The sequence below is a fragment of the Dendrobates tinctorius genome, unplaced genomic scaffold, assembly GCF_039654945.1.
Source record: "Dendrobates tinctorius isolate UK_male_01 unplaced genomic scaffold, ASM3965494v1 ptg000182l, whole genome shotgun sequence".
NCBI classification, from domain to species: Eukaryota; Metazoa; Chordata; class Amphibia; order Anura; family Dendrobatidae; genus Dendrobates; species Dendrobates tinctorius.
In genome coordinates this window covers 3198094-3215973 of record NW_027361849.1, presented here as the reverse complement: position 1 = coordinate 3215973, position 17880 = coordinate 3198094, and the positions used below count along the sequence as shown (strand labels likewise).

Below are 17880 nucleotides of genomic sequence, written 5' to 3'. Positions count from 1 at the left end.
TCACTACTCCCATCATCCCTGACCCCAGAGCTCACAATCTAATCTCCTATCACACAGTGTATCTCTACTCTCAGTACTGGAGCGTTATAAGAGGGGCTGATATCCGTCACATATGATATAATGTCTGGAGGATATATCAGTACTGGAGCGTTATAAGAGGGGCTGATATCAATCACATGGTGTAATGTCTGGAGGTTATATCAGTACTGGAGCGTTATAAGAGGGGCTGATATCAGTCACATATGGTGTAATGTCTGGAGGTTATATCAGTACTGGAGCGTTATAAGAGAGGCTGATATCAGTCACATATGATGTAATGTCTGGAGGTTATATCAGTACTGGAGCGTTATAAGAGGGGCTGATATCAGTCACATATGGTGTAATGTCTGGGGGTTATATCAGGACTGGAGCGTTATAAGAGGGGCTGATATCCGTCACATATGGTGTAATGTCTGGAGGTTATATCAGTACTGGAGCATTATAAGAGGGGCTGATATCCGTCACATATGGTGTAATGTCTGGAGGTTATATCAGTACTGGAGCATTATAAGAGGGGCTGATATCAGTCACATATGGTGTAATGTCTGGGGGTTATATCAGGACTGGAGCGTTATAAGAGGGGCTGACATCCGTCACATATGGTGTAATGTCTGGAGGTTATATCAGTACTGGAGCGTTATAAGAGGGGCTGATATCCGTCACATATGGTGTAATGTCTGGAGGTTATATCCGTACTGGAGCGTTATAAGAGGGGCTGATATCCGTCACATATGGTGTAATGTCTGGAGGTTATATCAGTACTGGAGCGTTATAAGAGGGGCTGATATCAGTCACATATGGTGTAATGTCTGGGGGTTATATCAGGACTGGAGCGTTATAAGAGGGGCTGATATCAGTCACATATGATGTAATGTCTGGAGGTTATATCAGTACTGGAGCATTATAAGAGGGGCTGATATCCGTCACATATGATGTAATGTCTGGAGGTTATATCAGTACTGGAGCGTTATAAGAGGGGCTGATATCCGTCACATATGGTGTAATGTCTGGAGGTTATATCAGTACTGGAGCATTATAAGAGGGGCTGATATCCGTCACATATGGTGTGATGTCTGGAGGTTATATCAGTACTGGAGCATTATAAGAGGGGCTGATATCAGTCACATATGGTGTAATGTCTGGGGGTTATATCAGGACTGGAGCGTTATAAGAGGGGCTGATATCCGTCACATATGGTGTAATGTCTGGAGGTTATATCAGTACTGGAGCGTTATAAGAGGGGCTGATATCCGTCACATATGGTGTAATGTCTGGAGGTTATATCAGTACTGGAGCGTTATAAGAGGGGCTGATATCAGTCACATATGGTGTAATGTCTGGGGGTTATATCAGGACTGGAGCGTTATAAGAGGAGCTGATATCCGTCACATATGGTGTAATGTCTGGAGGTTATATCAGTACTGGAGCGTTATAAGAGGGGCTGATATCAGTCACATATGATGTAATGTCTGGAGGTTATATCAGTACTGGAGCATTATAAGAGGGGCTGATATCCGTCACATATGATGTAATGTCTGGAGGTTATATCAGTACTGGAGCGTTATAAGAGGGGCTGATATCAGTCACATATGATGTAATGTCTGGGGGTTATATCAGCACTGGAGCGTTATAAGAGGAGCTGATATCAGTCACATATGGTGTAATGTCTGGGGGTTATATCAGTACTGGAGCATTATAAGAGGGGCTGATATTAGTCACATATGGTGTAATGTCTGGGGGTTATATCAGGACTGGAGCGTTATAAGAGGGGCTGATATCCGTCACATATGATGTAATGTCTGGAGGTTATATCAGTACTGGAGCGTTATAAGAGGGGCTGATATCAGTCACATATGGTGTAATGTCTGCAGGTTATATCAGTACTGGAGCGTTATAAGAGGGGCTGATATCAGTCACATATGGTGTAATGTCTGGAGGTTATATCAGTACTGGAGCGTTATAAGAGGGGCTGATATCAGTCACATATGGTGTAATGTCTGCAGGTTATATCAGTACTGGAGCGTTATAAGAGGGGCTGATATCCGTCACATATGATGTAATGTCTGGAGGTTATATCAGTACTGGAGCGTTATAAGAGGGGCTGATATCAGTCACATATGGTGTAATGTCTGCAGGTTATATCAGTACTGGAGCGTTATAAGAGGGGCTGATATCAGTCACATATGGTGTAATGTCTGGAGGTTATATCAGTACTGGAGCGTTATAAGAGGGGCTGATATCAGTCACATATGGTGTAATGTCTGCAGGTTATATCAGTACTGGAGCATTATAAGAGGGGCTGATATCCGTCACATATGATGTAATGTCTGGAGGTTATATCAGTACTGGAGCGTTATAAGAGGGGCTGATATCAGTCACATATGGTGTAATGTCTGCAGGTTATATCAGTACTGGAGCGTTATAAGAGGGGCTGATATCCGTCACATATGATGTAATGTCTGGAGGTTATATCAGTACTGGAGCATTATAAGAGGGGCTGATATCCGTCACATATGATGTAATGTCTGCAGGTTATATCAGTACTGGAGCGTTATAAGAGGGGCTGATATCAGTCACATATGGTGTAATGTCTGCAGGTTATATCAGTACTGGAGCGTTATAAGTCTGGGTTGGGTGATCAGAGAGTAGATGACGTTTCAGGACTTTCCATTCTACAATGCTGATGCTTTGGGAACTGTAGACCGGGCATTGGCCCTTACGTGGTTAATTGTCCGGACCCCCTGAGTGAGGTGTTTGTGGGGTCGGCTACTGAGTGTAGAATTTGGATTGTAGCAGGGGTGGGGGGCTGCGGACCCTCATTCTCACTCCTTGCAATGGTCCCATCAGATTTGCATGTGAATTATTGGTGCCTCCCCCCTTTATTCTGCGGCCCCCCAATCCCTTTCATCCACGGATGAGTTAGATGCCGGCAGCAATTAGTCCCCGGGGAGATGTGACCCGGTGCAGCCCCCCCCCCCCCCCCCCCCCCGGCCATGAGCTCTTCAGCCTAATTATTGTCTTCAGTGATGGGGGTGGAGGGGAGATGACAATTGTATTGGCGTCCCCTTAACGAGGGTAGGTGGGGGGCTCACATACAAACTCCCCCCCCCCCATTACCCCAACTGCAGAGGGCGGCGGATCAGGGCCATGAGCCGAAGCACCAAACCTGCAGCCGCGGAGAATAGACCACGGTGCATGGATCACCACCCGCAGCAGGACCTCTGCCGACTGTCAGTGAACAGCAGCCTGTATCCGGACCGGTCACAGCGGATGAGACTGGAGCCGGCGGCACAGAGCACAGCACGGGAGGAAGGACACAGTGCAACAAAGCCGCAGCTGTGAGGCCGGGGCAGCATAGCTCCCATTCACTGACAAGAAGCAGAGAAAAGAGCGAGGCCTCTTAACCGGATGCTGGGAGTTGTAGTGCCTGGAGAGTCTCAGCGATATCTATAGGCCCCTCCCTGCAAGGATCAATTGTGGCCCAGATTTTTTGATGGCCACCTCCCCTCTAAGACGTCATCACCAGCCACACGCAGAAGCCCCCGATCACAGACAGTGACCCCCGCTGTGCCGGGCCGCAGTGTGGGGGATTCTCAAAAATCTGGAGCAGCGACGACTTTAAAACTGATCAGACGCTGAACGAGGGGTGGGGGGGTGTCAGTACCGAGCGAGGAACACTGAGGAAGACTGGGGTCCACGGCATCAGAAGGTGGGCACCAGTGATGAGCGAGCGCATATTATGTTCTGCACGTCTTCAGGCTAACATCTGTAAAACATCCGAGCACGCCCGAGACCCCCAGACGAGGCGTTATCCGAGACCCCCAGACGAGGCGTTATCCGAGACCCCCAGACGAGGCGTTATCCGAGACCCCCAGACGAGGCGTTATCCGAGACCCCCAGACGACGCGTTATCCGAGACCCCCAGACGACGCGTTATCCGAGACCCCCAGACGACGCGTTATCCGAGACCCCCAGACGACGCGTTATCCGAGACCCCCAGACGACGCGTTATCCGAGCACGCCCAGACGACGCGTTATCCGAGCACGCCCAGACGACGCGTTATCCGAGCACGCCCGAGACCCCCAGACGATACGTTATCCGAGCACGCTCACTCATCACTAGTGGGCACGTTGGGCCAGTGGAGAGTCGGCTGCACATTCCATTATTAGAGCTGTTGCTGAATTCTGCACAGAGGCCACGTGACAGGAACAAGGAGGGAAGAGACTGGACCCCCAGACAGGGAAGGATAAGGGCCCTATGAAGTTCATCACTTCTCAGAATGCTCTGGAGGTAGATGTAGCCCCTGCACCCACGGCCAGCCCACCCCTCCCGGGCCCCTGCACCCACGGCCAGCCCACCCCTCCCGGGCCCCTGCACCCACGGCCAGCCCACCCCTCCCGGGCCCCTGCACCCACATCCAGCCCACCCCTCCCAGGCCCCTGCACCCACGGCAGCAGTTATTTGTACATTATAGACATGGCCGTTCTGCTGCGCCGTTTTCCCACCTGCGCTGCTGCTCTGTAGACTACCAAAGCCTGTGGAGGGTTACAGTGGCATGTAAAAGTCTGTACACCCCCGTGAGAATGACTTATTGTGAACAGTTCAACAAGCTGAACTGATCTAAAAGGGCCTAAAGTTACAGATGACACATTTCCTTTACATTTTAGGCAAAAATATATAATCTATAAAAATATATATATACATATACACACACACATGCTATATATACACATAATATATAGAATACAAACACATGGGCCATGCACACAGTGGACAAGTCTGTCGGACAGTGTTCACACCACCAGTGTTTGTGTTCTATTGGTTTCTTGTTTCTGCGAGATTAGGGAGGTCTCCACCCCTCCCTTGTGGGCCGTGCACATATAAGCCGTCTTCCACAGCGTGTCCACATCGGACATTACCTTTCTGAATCCTGCTCACATAGGTACTCTACACATGGGCAGGTTTTTTAATACATGGGTTAGTGACCGCTCTGATGTAGGTATACCTTGACGCTGGTAGAGCGGCTTAGTATACATTTTTTGCAAAAAACGAATCAACCAAATACCGTTTTGTTATCTTTTTACCAGCACTTGCTGTTTACTGTTCCTTTTTTTACACGTTTTACTGTGTTTCATAATATGTATTTTAGTAATTTTTTACGTTTTCTTACACAAAGGAACATGGGCCGATGCACAAGTTTGTGCACCCTGCATGGTTAGTATCCAGTATCTCCCCCTTTTGCAAATATCACAGCTTGTAAACCCATTTTGTAGCCAGACAAGAATCTTTCATTTCTTCTCTCAGGATTTTCTTTGATTCTTCCTTGGAGAATTCCTCCCGTTCTGTGAGACTCCTCTGGCATCTCGCTTCCTTTGCTATTTTGAGGTCTTCCCACAGATTTTCAATGATGCTCAGATCAGGGGACTGTAAGGGCCATTGTAAAACCTTCATCTTGCACCTTCTGAGGTCGTCTATTGTGGATTGTGACGTGTGTTTAGGATCATTCTCCATGTGTAGCAGCCATCCTCTTCCTCATCCTCTTCCTACCTTCAGCATTTTACAGATGGTGTCATGTTTGCATCAACAATTTGTGAAAATGTCATTAAAGCCATTCTTCCCTCTACCCATGAAGTGTTCCCTGTGCCATTGGCTGCAACACAACCCCAAAGCATGATTGGTCCACCCCCATGGTTAATGGTTGGCAAGATGTTCTTTTCCTGAAATTCTGTACCTTTTTCCTCCATACATACCTTTGCTCCCCATGGCCACAGAGATCTATTTTATCCTCAGTCTATATGACTTGTTTCCATAATGCATCAGGCTTGTTTAGATGTTCTTTTCACACTTCTGATACCGAATTTTATGGTGAGGAGGCAGGAGAGGTTTTCTTCTGATGACTCTTCCATGAAGGCCATATTTGTGCAGGTGTCTCTGAACAGTAGAACAATGTACAACTCCAGAGTCTAATAAATCTTTCTGAAGGTCTTTTGCAGTGAGACAGGGGTTCTGATTTGCCTTTCCAGCAATCCTTTGAGCAGCTCTCACTGAAATTTTGCTTGGTCTTCCAGACCTTATCTTGACCTCCACTGTTCCTGGTAACAGCCATTTCTTAATTACATTTCGAGCTGAAGAAAGGGCAACTTGAAAACGCTTTGCTCTCTTCTTATGGCCTTCTCCTGCTTTGTGGTCCCCACCATTCTCAGAGTGCTTGGCAGCCGCTTTAGAAGATCCCATGGCTGCTTGTTTTGGCACAAGGTTAGAGGAGGCTGGGAGTTTATAAAGCTGGGAAATATTCATCACTCGGCATTTCCTAACGATGATAGTGTATGAGCCATAACCCTAACGGGATCATTAAGATCTGAAACCTTGGTCAAAGTACTCTGAGCACACAAATCTCTAAGGGTGCCAAAACTTTTGCATTTACCTATTTTCCTTCTTGTAATTTTTAAAATGTAAAAGATTACTTTTTTGCCTAAAATACAAAGGAAATGTGTCATCTGTAACTTTAGACCCTTTAGAGCATTTCATCTTCAACTTGCTGAACTGTTCACAGTAACAGTAATTTGGACCAGGGGTGCACAGACTTTTACATGCCACTGTAGGTGTATAAGAGCGTGACACCGACCGTGCACAGTCCGCAGTGCAGAACTCACCTGAGCACAGGACGCCCTTGAATCTGGCACAGGAGAAGTCATCGCACTGGCAATACGAGCCGCTGATGCGCCCAAACTCGCTCTCGTAGCAGGAGCACAGGCCGCAGATGCAGCGCCCCCGGCCGTTACACACCGTGTGGCTGTCCGACTCCCGGCAGGTGGTCAGTGACTCGTCGCTGCTGTCGTCCTCCTCCCCGCACTCGCACCGAGCTCCCAGGAAGCCGGCGTCACAGTTGCACATGCCGCAGCTGTAATTGCCATTACCGCTGCATTTCCCGCTGTTGCCCTCCACGTGCTGCGAGCAGCGGCAGCTACAATCATACGTCACCGCCACCTCCACAGCGTCCCGAAACCCCACCGGCTTTATGGTGAAGGTGTCCAAAACCCCCGGCGGGGGGCAGGAGCGCGCCTCTGCCGAAACCTCAAAGGACACCTGGTAGAGAACAGACACAATGAGTCACAGCGTAAAACCTGGGGGGCAGTAAGGGGGGGGGGGTCTCCTACAAGGCAAAGCCCGGGGGCCCATCAGTTATGACCACTGATTGGAGGAGAAGGTCATGTGATATGTCACAGGACACTGGGGTCTGAGCAGCTAGATGGTGACTCAATATCCACCACCCCATGATCACCCCACTGCTCACTGTGTCACCAATCATCAGTTCTCCGCACTTCTTGACCCCGGGGTACGAAACTCCGTCCTGACAAGTGGCAGAGAAGCTGAGGCCCAGGTCATCGGGGGTCTCGGACACGGTCAGCTCCACCTTAGAGCGAATATTCTGAAAGAAACAAAATGAGAAGGTGAAAACGATGACGGCGACCAAACAGGAGAGCAAACAGCGTCACACGGAGCCGTGACACCCAGGGGCCCGCAGGAACCAGGAGCTGTCAGGTCACGTCACCACGACACAGCCATCCCCCTCTGGTGTCAAACTATTACTCCCCATTATCAGCCATTACTGGGGAGGAGACTGTAGGACAGGAGACTACAATCTATTACTCCCCGTTATCAGCCATTACTGGGGAGGAGACTGTAGGACAGGAGACTACAATCTATTACTCCCTGTTATCAGCCATTACTGGGGAGGAGACTGTAGGACGGGAGACTACAATCTATTACTCCCCATTATCAGCCATTACTGGAGGAGGAGACTGTAGGACAGGAGACTACAATCTATTACTCCCCGTTATCAGCCATTACTGGGGAGGAGACTGTAGGACAGGAGACTACAATCTATTACTCCCTGTTATCGGCCATTACTGGGGGAGGAGACTAGGACGGGAGACTACAATCTATTACTCCCCGTTATCGGCCATTACTGGGGGAGGAGACTGTAGGACAGGAGACTACAATCTATTACTCCCCGTTATCAGCCATTACTGGGGAGGAGACTGTAGGACAGGAGACTACAATCTATTACTCCCCGTTATCAGCCATTACTGGGGAGGAGACTGTAGGACGGGAGACTACAATCTATTACTCCCCGTTATCAGCCATTACTGGGGAGGAGACTGTAGGACAGGAGACTACAATCTATTACTCACCGTTATCGGCCATTACTGGGGGAGGAGACTGTAGGACAGGAGACTACAATCTATTACTCCCCGTTATCAGCCATTACTTGGGGAGGAGACCGTAGGACAGGAGACTACAATCTATTACTCCCCGTTATCAGCCATTACTTGGGGAGGAGACTGTAGGACAGGAGACTACAATCTATTACTGGGGAGGAGACTGTAGGACAGGAGACTACAATCTATTACTCCCCGTTATCAGCCATTACTGGAGGAGGAGACTGTAGGACAGGAGACTACAATCTATTACTCCCCGTTATCAGCCATTACTGGAGGAGGAGACTGTAGGACAGGAGACTACAATCAGTCACACCCTGCTGAGAGCAGCACCTGTCTTGCGAGCTCCAGGACTTCCAGGAGGAGGCCCAGAGTCTGCCTCTCTTCTCCCCAGGGAGAGGCAGGCTTCCTGGGAGCCAGGCATGGCTTCCCAGGCTTCTGTTCCCCGGTCTGTGCCGGCGGGGGACAGAGAGCAACAGCAACCGGCCCAGGAGGGAGTGAGGAGATCTGGTCGGATGAGAAAGACCGTACCCACCTACTCCAACCCCGAGATGGCTCATCGTCCGCCCAGAGAGGGAGACAGGGGCACCCCAGGCCCCAGGAAGAAGAGCCCAGCAACATCATGGGGCGAGATGACCTCCAGCGAGTCCACAAGCTCCTTCTCCTCCCGAGTGGTCGCCATGTTACGAGAGTACGAGGACGCCGGCAAAGCACTGACCGGGCTGAAGGAGCAGCTGCAGGAGGCACGGATCCTGAACACCCGTGCCTCTAACAAGGAAAGACCCGCGACCTCCCAGAGGTTTAAAGCCCTCAGAGATGAGGTGGTCCGGTTAGTGCTCCTCCGGGAGGGGATTGAGAAAAGCGCAGGTCCCTTCCTGGAGAGGTTTAAGAACCAGCGGCGGTTCTCTGATATAAAGGGGTTAAATACCTCGGGAGAACTGCCAGCCGGCGTCCTAAGCGAGGAGGAGGAGGACGATGAAGTCGTGGCTGGAGTCTCTCGTGCTGGAACAAGCCGGGAGAAAGAGTCGCAGAGCCAGCAAGGAAGCGGCCTCCCGGCACGGCAGAGGACTCCGGCAACCCATGCTGGAGTGTCAGCGGAGGAAGAGGAGGAGTGCGTTCTGTTGAGGGAGATCAGAGAGCTGGAGTCTCCTGTGGACCTGACTAGATTCTCCTTCGGGGAGGACGAGCCAGCGGAGGAGACCAAGAAGAGGAGGAAGACAAAGAAGACAGCACAGGAGGTGGTGAGTTACAAATACGTACCAATGTCTGATGTTACACCTACCACCTCCTGTGTAAACCCCACCAAACCTAAAAGCACGGGCTCTGCAGTGGCTCTGGGGCATAGGCAAGGTGGGGAGAGGAGGAGGACGTCCGGCAATGCTGCCGTCTGTGCGGGGAACAGTGCAGGGGGTGAGGCTGTGGAGGTACTCACGGCGCCGGACATAGGGGACCCCGTGGAGTTTCCCTCCCTGCCTGCTGCGGCTAAGCCGGTTATCACCGGGGCCAAGGAGAGCGGGGGGGGATGTCCACGCCGTTGCGAAAGGGGGACGGTGTGGGCAGACTCCATCCCTGCTCACTACAGCTAAGCCGGCCAACGCTGGGGCTGTGGGGGGCAGGGCCGAGGAGCATGGTGCGGCGAAAGGGGGGCGCACTGTTGTGACAGGGGCGCAGTGCGCCTCAACAGAGGAGAGGAGGCGCGCAGCTGAGTCAGAGCCACGGGAAAAAAAAAATGCACAGCAAAAGCAGGGAACATCATCAGCAAGGAACACTGTGCGCTCTGCCGTGACGGGGGGACAGCATGCCCCAAAATGTGATACCAGCACCCCGAAGTCTGTGGCTACAGGGCAGGCAGCCCAGAACAATAAGGGGCACAGTGCTCCAAAAGAACTGCACAATGTCAGCACTGAGCTAATGAAAACGGGTGTGGTGCTGCACCGCTCCCCCGACCCAGCAGGTGTGAGTGCAGAGACTGCAGACACAAGGGAGGAGGGAATGGAGGCGACTGTGGAAGGTGCAGAGAACACTGGTAATGGGGTGAATGATGGGAGTTGTGGTGCCGCAAATGATGGGAGTATTGGTGGAGTAAATGATGGGACAGGTGGTGGAGTGAATGATGGGAGTTGTGGTGCCGCAAATGATGGGAGTACTGCTGGAGTGAATGGTGGGAATAGTGGTGGAGTGAATGATGGGAGTTGTGGTGCCGCAAATGATGGGAGTACTGCTGGAGTGAATGGTGGGAATAGTGGTGGAGTGAATGATGGGAGTAGTGGTGGAGTAAATGATGGGAGTATTGGTGGAGTGAATGAGGAGAGCAGCACTGGTGTTGGTGGAGGGGAAGTAGGTAGTGGTCCCACTGCCCCCCCAGCGATGGCGAGGGCTTCAGCCCCTAGCTATTCGGGGGCTGTCACTGCTGGGGGTAGTAGTGCGCCCTTGTCTGGTGGCCCCGAGGACGGTGACTTGCAGCAGCGCTTCCTGGACGCCCTGAAGAAAGGGGAGAGCTCCATCAATGTAGAGGGGAGGGAGGTTGATCTGTCTTTCTGGATAGAGAGACACGGTCTTTCCGCCTTCCGAGATAGAGGGGCAGAGACTGTCTGGTCTCTGCCGACACCGGGGCAGAGGAGTAACCGTAGGAACGTGGCCCGTCTCCAGTGGGTAAGCAAGGATGCCTGTCCGGATCGGTCAAAGGTTGCTGAGCTCCTGCTAGGGATGGGCTTCGTGGCATACGACATCTTTGCCTTGATCCATCCCTATGGGACCTCCTACTTCGATGTCAGCTTCGTGAGACCGGAGGGCCTTGAGCTTTTTTGGTCTCGCCATGAGCTGGCTCGGGGTCGCCCCGAATGGCAAGGTTTCGTCCCTGTCGCAATATCCCGCCAGAATTCGGTCAGGAAGGTGACCGTTTTGACCAGTAACGAGTCACTTTCCTGCATGGACATCTCCACCTGGATTGGTCGATATGGCGACATTGTCGTCATTCCTGAGAAGACCCGCGACGACCATGGTATCTGGTCAGGGGCCTGGACCTTCATGGTGAAATTGAAGGTTTCAGGAAACACTGTTACCCATATACCTTCCTCTACATTTTTGGGAGGGACAGGATCCTGATTTTCTACCAGGGGCAGCCTAAGGTCTGTCACAGGTGCGGCAGCCCCACACACTTCAGTGCGCAGTGTACCACCCAGAAGTGCGCACTGTGTGGGGACCTTGGCCATCTCGCTGCTACCTGTGGCAGGATTAGGTGTAACTTGTGTGGTGACCTCGGTCATCCATTCAGTCGCTGTCCGCGTTCCTTTGCCAATGCAGTCCTGAAAGCGGCGAGTGCGGGACAGGCGAAAGCCGGGACTAATCTTGCCGGTGAAGGGACCAGTAGGGGCGGAGGAGGTAGGGAACCGGTGAGGAGCAAGCTGCCGCCATCCATCAGGCGGCAGGAGCAACGCCATGGGAACAGGGGGCAGGGAGTAATGACCCTAAACCCTGACCCAGGTACTTCACTTGCAGCTGAGGGTCCTAAAGACAGCGAATTGAGTGAGGAAGTCAGGAGACTTGAAAGGGAGGAGCAGGCGGACGCCATGTCCTCCCAGGAACCCTCATCCGGTGACAGTCTGGATGAGGGAGAGGGGGAATGGTCACAACAAAGGAAAAAGGGTAACCGGAAAACAACCAAGGGTAGGAGTGGGTCCGGGTCTGGAGCCTCCGCTCTGGAGTGCGACCCCTCTGATTCTCTAGCCCTGATCCAGGTGCCATTGGAAGGTCCAGCCGCCCCCCCTCTGTTGGATCTCTCCAACCGGTTCGGGGCCCTCCAGGACTCCCCTGCAGAGGGGGAGGACGGGAGCCCGGAGCCGGAGGTTGCGGACGAGGATGTCGGGGCTCAGGGGGTCGCTGAGTCTTCTTCTCAGGGAGCAATTAAGGGGCCCTCTGGGGGGGGGGACTACCTCGGGACCACCAGACAAGGGCCAGAGTGTATGTAAGGAGAGAATGGATGAGTCTGTGTGTCTTAAGCGCACTAAAAGCTCATCATTGTCTGAGGAAGAGGGTGAAGCTGTTGGGGGTGGGAAGAAAAAGGCTATCTAATCCAATCAATCATGATGGCGGCACCCACACCGTTGACGCTGGCAACCATTAATGTTGCCAGCATAAAGTCAGAAGCAGCAAGGTACACGGCCTTTCATTTTCTCGGCCAACTTGATGCCGACATTTTGTTTTTGCAGGAGACCAGGTTGACTGACCTATCAACCATGCATAAAGCAAGGAGGGAGTGGAGGCATGGGCCCTCCTACTGGTCTCTTGCGGCCGAGCCGTATAGCGGGGTGGCGGTCCTTTTTTAGACCGCAGCGGTTGAATGCAGACGATTAATTGAATTAGAAATGGGGAGATGCTTGATCCTAGATGTCTCCATGGGGGGACAGGAGCTTCGGCTCATTAACATCTACGGTCCCCAATCCAAGTGGGACCGCAAATGTCTCTTCATGAAGATCAAACCTTTCTTATTTTCAAGTCGGCAGGTGGTCTTTGGAGGGGATTTCAACAACGTCACGAGACCCTGTGATAGAGGAGGTTCTGGGGACCGGCTGACTTATGATTGCGTCGCGCTAAACAGGATAGTAAGTGAGGCACGCCTAGTGGATGTCCACATCCGGCACAACACAGGCAGCACGGGATTCACCTTTTTTAGAGGTAGTCAGTGCAGGTCTAGGATAGATAGGTTTTATTTGAAGGAGGAAGCAGTCTCCTCGCCGTTGTCGGTTGTGGAGGTGGAGTTCTCCGACCACTGTTTGATTATGTTTTCTCTGAACGTTACAGAGACTCCTAGGATGGGAAGAGGTTATTGGAAGCTGAATTCATCACTCCTTGAGGAAGAAGCTGTAAGACGGTCTTTTGAGGATTTTCTTCAGAGCCAGGTACCGCTGCTGGGCCTAAGTAACACTAAGTCAGAGTGGTGGGAGATGTTCAAACATCGGGTGGCGAAATTCTTCCGGCAACTCTCGAACCTCAGAAGCCTGAACAGGGATCGCCTGTATCAGAGCCTGAGGAGGAGACTCGAGCATCTTGTCTCGACTGGAGGTAGCCGCGAGGAGATCTCCGGTGTGAAGTCCTTGCTGAAGAGGTGTCAGTACGATAGGCACGCATCTTTGGTTTTTGAGAGGGACTACGGGAAGTACTACTCGCCCGACCCTTACAGAAGCTGCAAGATGTCACTGAATAGTAAGATAGTGACGGGGCTGATGGACAGTACGGGATCCCTGAAGAGGTCCAGATCAAGGATCTTGGAGGTCGTCAGTTCATACTACTCACACCTCTTGGGAAGGAGGGAACTGGATCGTGACAGGATGTCGGCTTTCCTGGCTGAAGCTGTTCCGGAGCCAGGGGCTGACCTCTCGCTGGACGTTTTGGCAGAAGAGATCAAAGAAGAGGAAGTGAGACTGGCGATCGATGGGCTCAGGCCCAAAAAATCACCAGGTCCAGACGGCTTAACATCAGAGTTCTTTAGGACCTTTAGGAACTCCTTGGTCCCCCTCTTGACTCAGGTGTTTAATGAGTGTCTCTCCTCGGGCACCCTGCCGAGATCATTAAGGAGGTCAGCTTTGATCATTTTGTCAAAGGGTAAGGATCCGTCACGCATTGAGAATTGGCGTCCCATAGCACTTCTCAATGTGGACAGGAAGGTTTTGGCTAAGATACTTTTCAACAGGCTGGTGAAGTTTGCGCCGCGGCTGCTTTCAGAGGCTCAGAACTGTTGCGTTCCTGGCCGTAGCACTTTCAGTGCTGTTCTGGGTGTCCGAGAGGCCGTGGAGCAGGGCAGGGCGAGCCTTTGGAAGGGGTTCCTGCTGACCCTGGATCAGGCAAAGGCTTTTGACCGGGTTGACCACGAGTACCTCTGGTCCACTCTTTTGAGGTACGGTCTGCCTGGGGGGTTTGTGGACTGGCTTAAGACCTTATACGCTGGGGCTGAGACTTTCCCTCTGGTAAATGGGTGGATTGGACAACCTTTCGGGGTAGGATCTGGTGTCCGTCAGGGCTGCCCTCTTAGCCCTTTGCTTTACGCGTTTGCGATCGATCCCTTCCTCAGAAGGATCGAGTGTGGACCGTTGGCGGGGGTGAGGATGGGCGGGGTGGAGCCAGAGGCTATCCTGAGGGTAGTGGCCTACGCGGACGATGTCACCGTTTTTGTTTCTTCGCGAGAGGAGGCGATGGTGGTGATGTCAGAAGTGGAGAGCTACTCGGAGGCTTCCGGGTCCAAGGTCAACCAGGACAAGTGTGAGAGTCTCTGGCTGGGAGGCGGGGATCCCGGGTTTGATCTTCCGGACACCCTCCCCGAACCCCAAGAACACGCCAATGTCCTAGGCATCGAATTTGGCCAGGGTGATTACCCCACGAAAAACTGGGAAGGCAGAATCAAAGGTGTCGCTCAAAAAGTGGACCAATGGAAGGGTTGGTCTTTGACCCTGAGGGAAAGGGTTGGCCTGTGCAAAGCTTTCCTGCTCCCCTTACTAATCTACCTGGGCAGCGTCTGTGTCTTGCCAGAGCCTCTCTGGACTCGGGTCTACAGTCTGTTCTTTCAGATGTTATGGGGGAATAGACTGAACCTAGTCAAGCGGGAGGTCACTTACCGCACGAGGAGACTAGGGGGGATGAATATGGTGAACCCCGTGGTGTTCCTAGTGAACACCTTTTTGAAGGTCAATGTGGCAAACCTCTGGAAAGAGAGGGCTCCTCCGTGGGTATTCTCCTGCAAGGGATGGTTTCAGCCTTTCTTCCAGGAATGGGAGACAGGGGGAAGATTGAAGGATCTTCGCACACCGCATGGGCATCTCCCGGCTTATGTTACCCCGGTTCTGAAGATGATGCGCCGGTGGGGTCTGGGAATGTGGGAGGTGAGGTCCCTCCCGAGGAAACTCCTCGACATGCGGGTCTTGCTTTCGCATTTTCAGAGTCCATTGGTCCTCAAGGACTGCCCAAGTCGGGATCTAGAGGTTGGGTTGAGTTTGTTAAATTCTAATAGGATCCCCAAGAAGTACTGGGACTTGACTTGGCGCTGCTTCCAAGGTAAGTTATATGTGAGGGACAATCTGAAGTACAGGAGCTCCGAGGACAGGAATTGCCCCCGTGAGGTTTGTGCCAACATGCTGGAAAGCATGGAGCACTTCCTGCTTCATTGTCCCTTTAATACAGAGGTGTACAACAGGGTGGGAGCTTCCATTGGTTGGCCGCGGCTGGCTACTCTGTCCTATGCCGAGTGGGCCTATGGAGCGTTCGGAGACCTCGGGAGAAGGGACAGAGTCACTTTATTTATAGTCAGCGCAGTGGTCAGGTACTTCACGTGGAACGCACGAGTTTTAGTTTCGACGCAGAGTAAAATCCTCCGTGTAGACGAAGTTTATAGCAGCATCCTAGGTGCCCTGGTGAAGGTCCGTTCTCTGGAGTATGAGAGACTGGGTGCCCGGAGGGCGGCCCATCTCTGGAGGGGTTTCTCCTTCGGGGTGCCTTAGTCCGTTAGTACTCCTATATCCTGGTGGTGGGCTGATGCCTTTTCACTCTAGAGTTTTGTTTTGAATTTCAGTCTCCTGAATAGAAGGTTTGCAAGCATCGAACTTGAGCCTTAAGTGGTGAGTACGTAGGTTATGTTCTGTAACGTTGGTTTATGTATATATTGTATATAGCGTAAAGTATGTATTGTATATAATAGAGGGTCTTAGTTAGGTTGGGTGGGGGGATTGGGGGGATGGGGGGTTTTCAACAGCAGTGATAAGAGACTGATCTGGCCTGGTCCAGGCCCCGCCTGGGGAAAAACTTTGGGGCCTGATCCTAGCTCGGAGAAATCCTGAACTTTGTGGCCAGAGCTGGATCAGGGGTGGTGGGATAGATAGAGTAGATGTGTGTTTTATATATAGTGTTAAAAAAAAAAAAAAGGAAAAAAAAAAAAATAAATAAAAGGAAAAATATATAAATATTGTTAATTTTCTATACTATGTTTGTAATTAGGTTTGTCGTAAGTGTGAATGTGGCGGTGTAAGGGGGAGGCTGTGAGGTAAGGCAGTGGGACCAGAGGGTATTGGGTGTGTCTTGTACAATATTCGGACTGGTGTCATATGTTTATATTGTATATAGTGTATATAGTATTGTATATAGGACGGTGTAAATGTAGTTCATGGGGTGTATATAATAGTGTGAATGGAGCTGGGTCGGGGGTTTTACATGATTTTATTTATTTATTATTTTAAGGGGGTGCTGGTGTAATTATTGTAATTTTGTTCTTTTTTTGTTTTTTTTTTAGTTTTTAATTTCTTGTTTCTTTAATTTAATTTTCTTTTCCCGTTTTGTAGGTCGAGAATTTCCCTTATTGTTTCCATTTCTTGTTTATTTCTTTGTGTTTGTGTCTGATTTTGTCATATTGTTTCTGATTGGAGTTTTTGTTCTATGTTTGTTCTGTTGTGTTCTATTTTGTAACGTCGTGAAGGATTTTATAATAATAAAAAAGACCTACAATCTATTACTCCCTGTTATCAGCCATTACTGGGGAGGAGACTGTAGGACAGGAGACTACAATCTATTACTCCCTGTTATCAGCCATTACTGGGGAGGAGACTGTAGGACAGGAGACTACAATCTATTACTCCCTGTTATCAGCCATTACTGGGGGAGGAGACTGTAGGACAGGAGACTACAATCTATTACTCCCCGTTATCAGCCATTACTGGGGAGGAGACTGTAGGACAGGAGACTACAATCTATTACTCCCTGTTATCAGCCATTACTGGGGAGGAGACTGTAGGACAGGAGACTACAATCTATTACTCCCCGTTATCAGCCATTACTGGGGGAGGAGACTGTAGGACAGGAGACTACAATCTATTACTCCCCGTTATCAGCCATTACTGGGGAGGAGACTGTAGGACAGGAGACTACAATCTATTACTCCCCGTTATCAGCCATTACTGGGGAGGAGACTGTAGGACAGGAGACTACAATCAGTCACACCCTTCTGAGAGCAGCACCTGTCTTGTGAGCTCCAGGACATCCAGGAAGAGGCCCAGAGTCTGCCTCTCTTCTCCCCAGGGAGAGGCAGGCTTCCTGGGAGCCAGGCATGGCTTCCCAGGCTTCTGTTCCCCGGTCTGTGCCGGCGGGGGACAGAGAGCAGCAGCAACCGGCCCAGGAGGGCGTGAGGAGATCTGGTCGGATGAGAAAGACCGTACCCACCTACTCCAACCCCGAGACGGCTCATCGTCCGCCCAGAGAGGGAGACAGAGGCACCCCAGGCCCCAGGAAGAAGAGCCCAGCAACATCATGGGGCGAGATGACCTCCAGCGAGTCCACAAGCTCCTTCTCCTCCCGAGTGGTCGCCATGTTGCGAGAGTACGAGGACGCCGGCAAAGCACTGACCGGGCTGAAGGAGCAGCTGCAGGAGGCACGGATCCTGAACACCCGTGCCTCTAACAAGGAAAGACCCGCGACCTCCCAGAGGTTTAAAGCCCTCAGAGATGAGGTGGTCCGGTTAGTGCTCCTCCGGGAGGGGATTGAGAAAAGCGCAGGTCCCTTCCTGGAGAGGTTTAAGAACCAGCGGCGGTTCTCTGAAATGAAGGGGTTAAATACCTCGGGAGAACTGCCAGCCGGCGTCCTAAG

General features: G+C 51.4%; 1 protein-coding gene across 2 annotated transcripts in view; it reads right to left on the bottom strand.

Annotated features, from left to right (window-relative positions):
- The window catches only part of ITGB5 (integrin subunit beta 5), a 43000-nt gene that overhangs the window by 7241 nt on the left and 17879 nt on the right, over positions 1 to 17880 (bottom strand). For both annotated transcript variants that reach the window (XM_073551931.1, XM_073551932.1), the window contains exons 9-10: positions 7335 to 7469; positions 6694 to 7126 (exon numbers count right to left, since the gene is read on the bottom strand). In XM_073551931.1, the coding sequence (XP_073408032.1) occupies positions 6694 to 7126; positions 7335 to 7469 (568 nt within the window). The remainder of the gene's footprint in view (positions 1 to 6693; positions 7127 to 7334; positions 7470 to 17880) is intronic.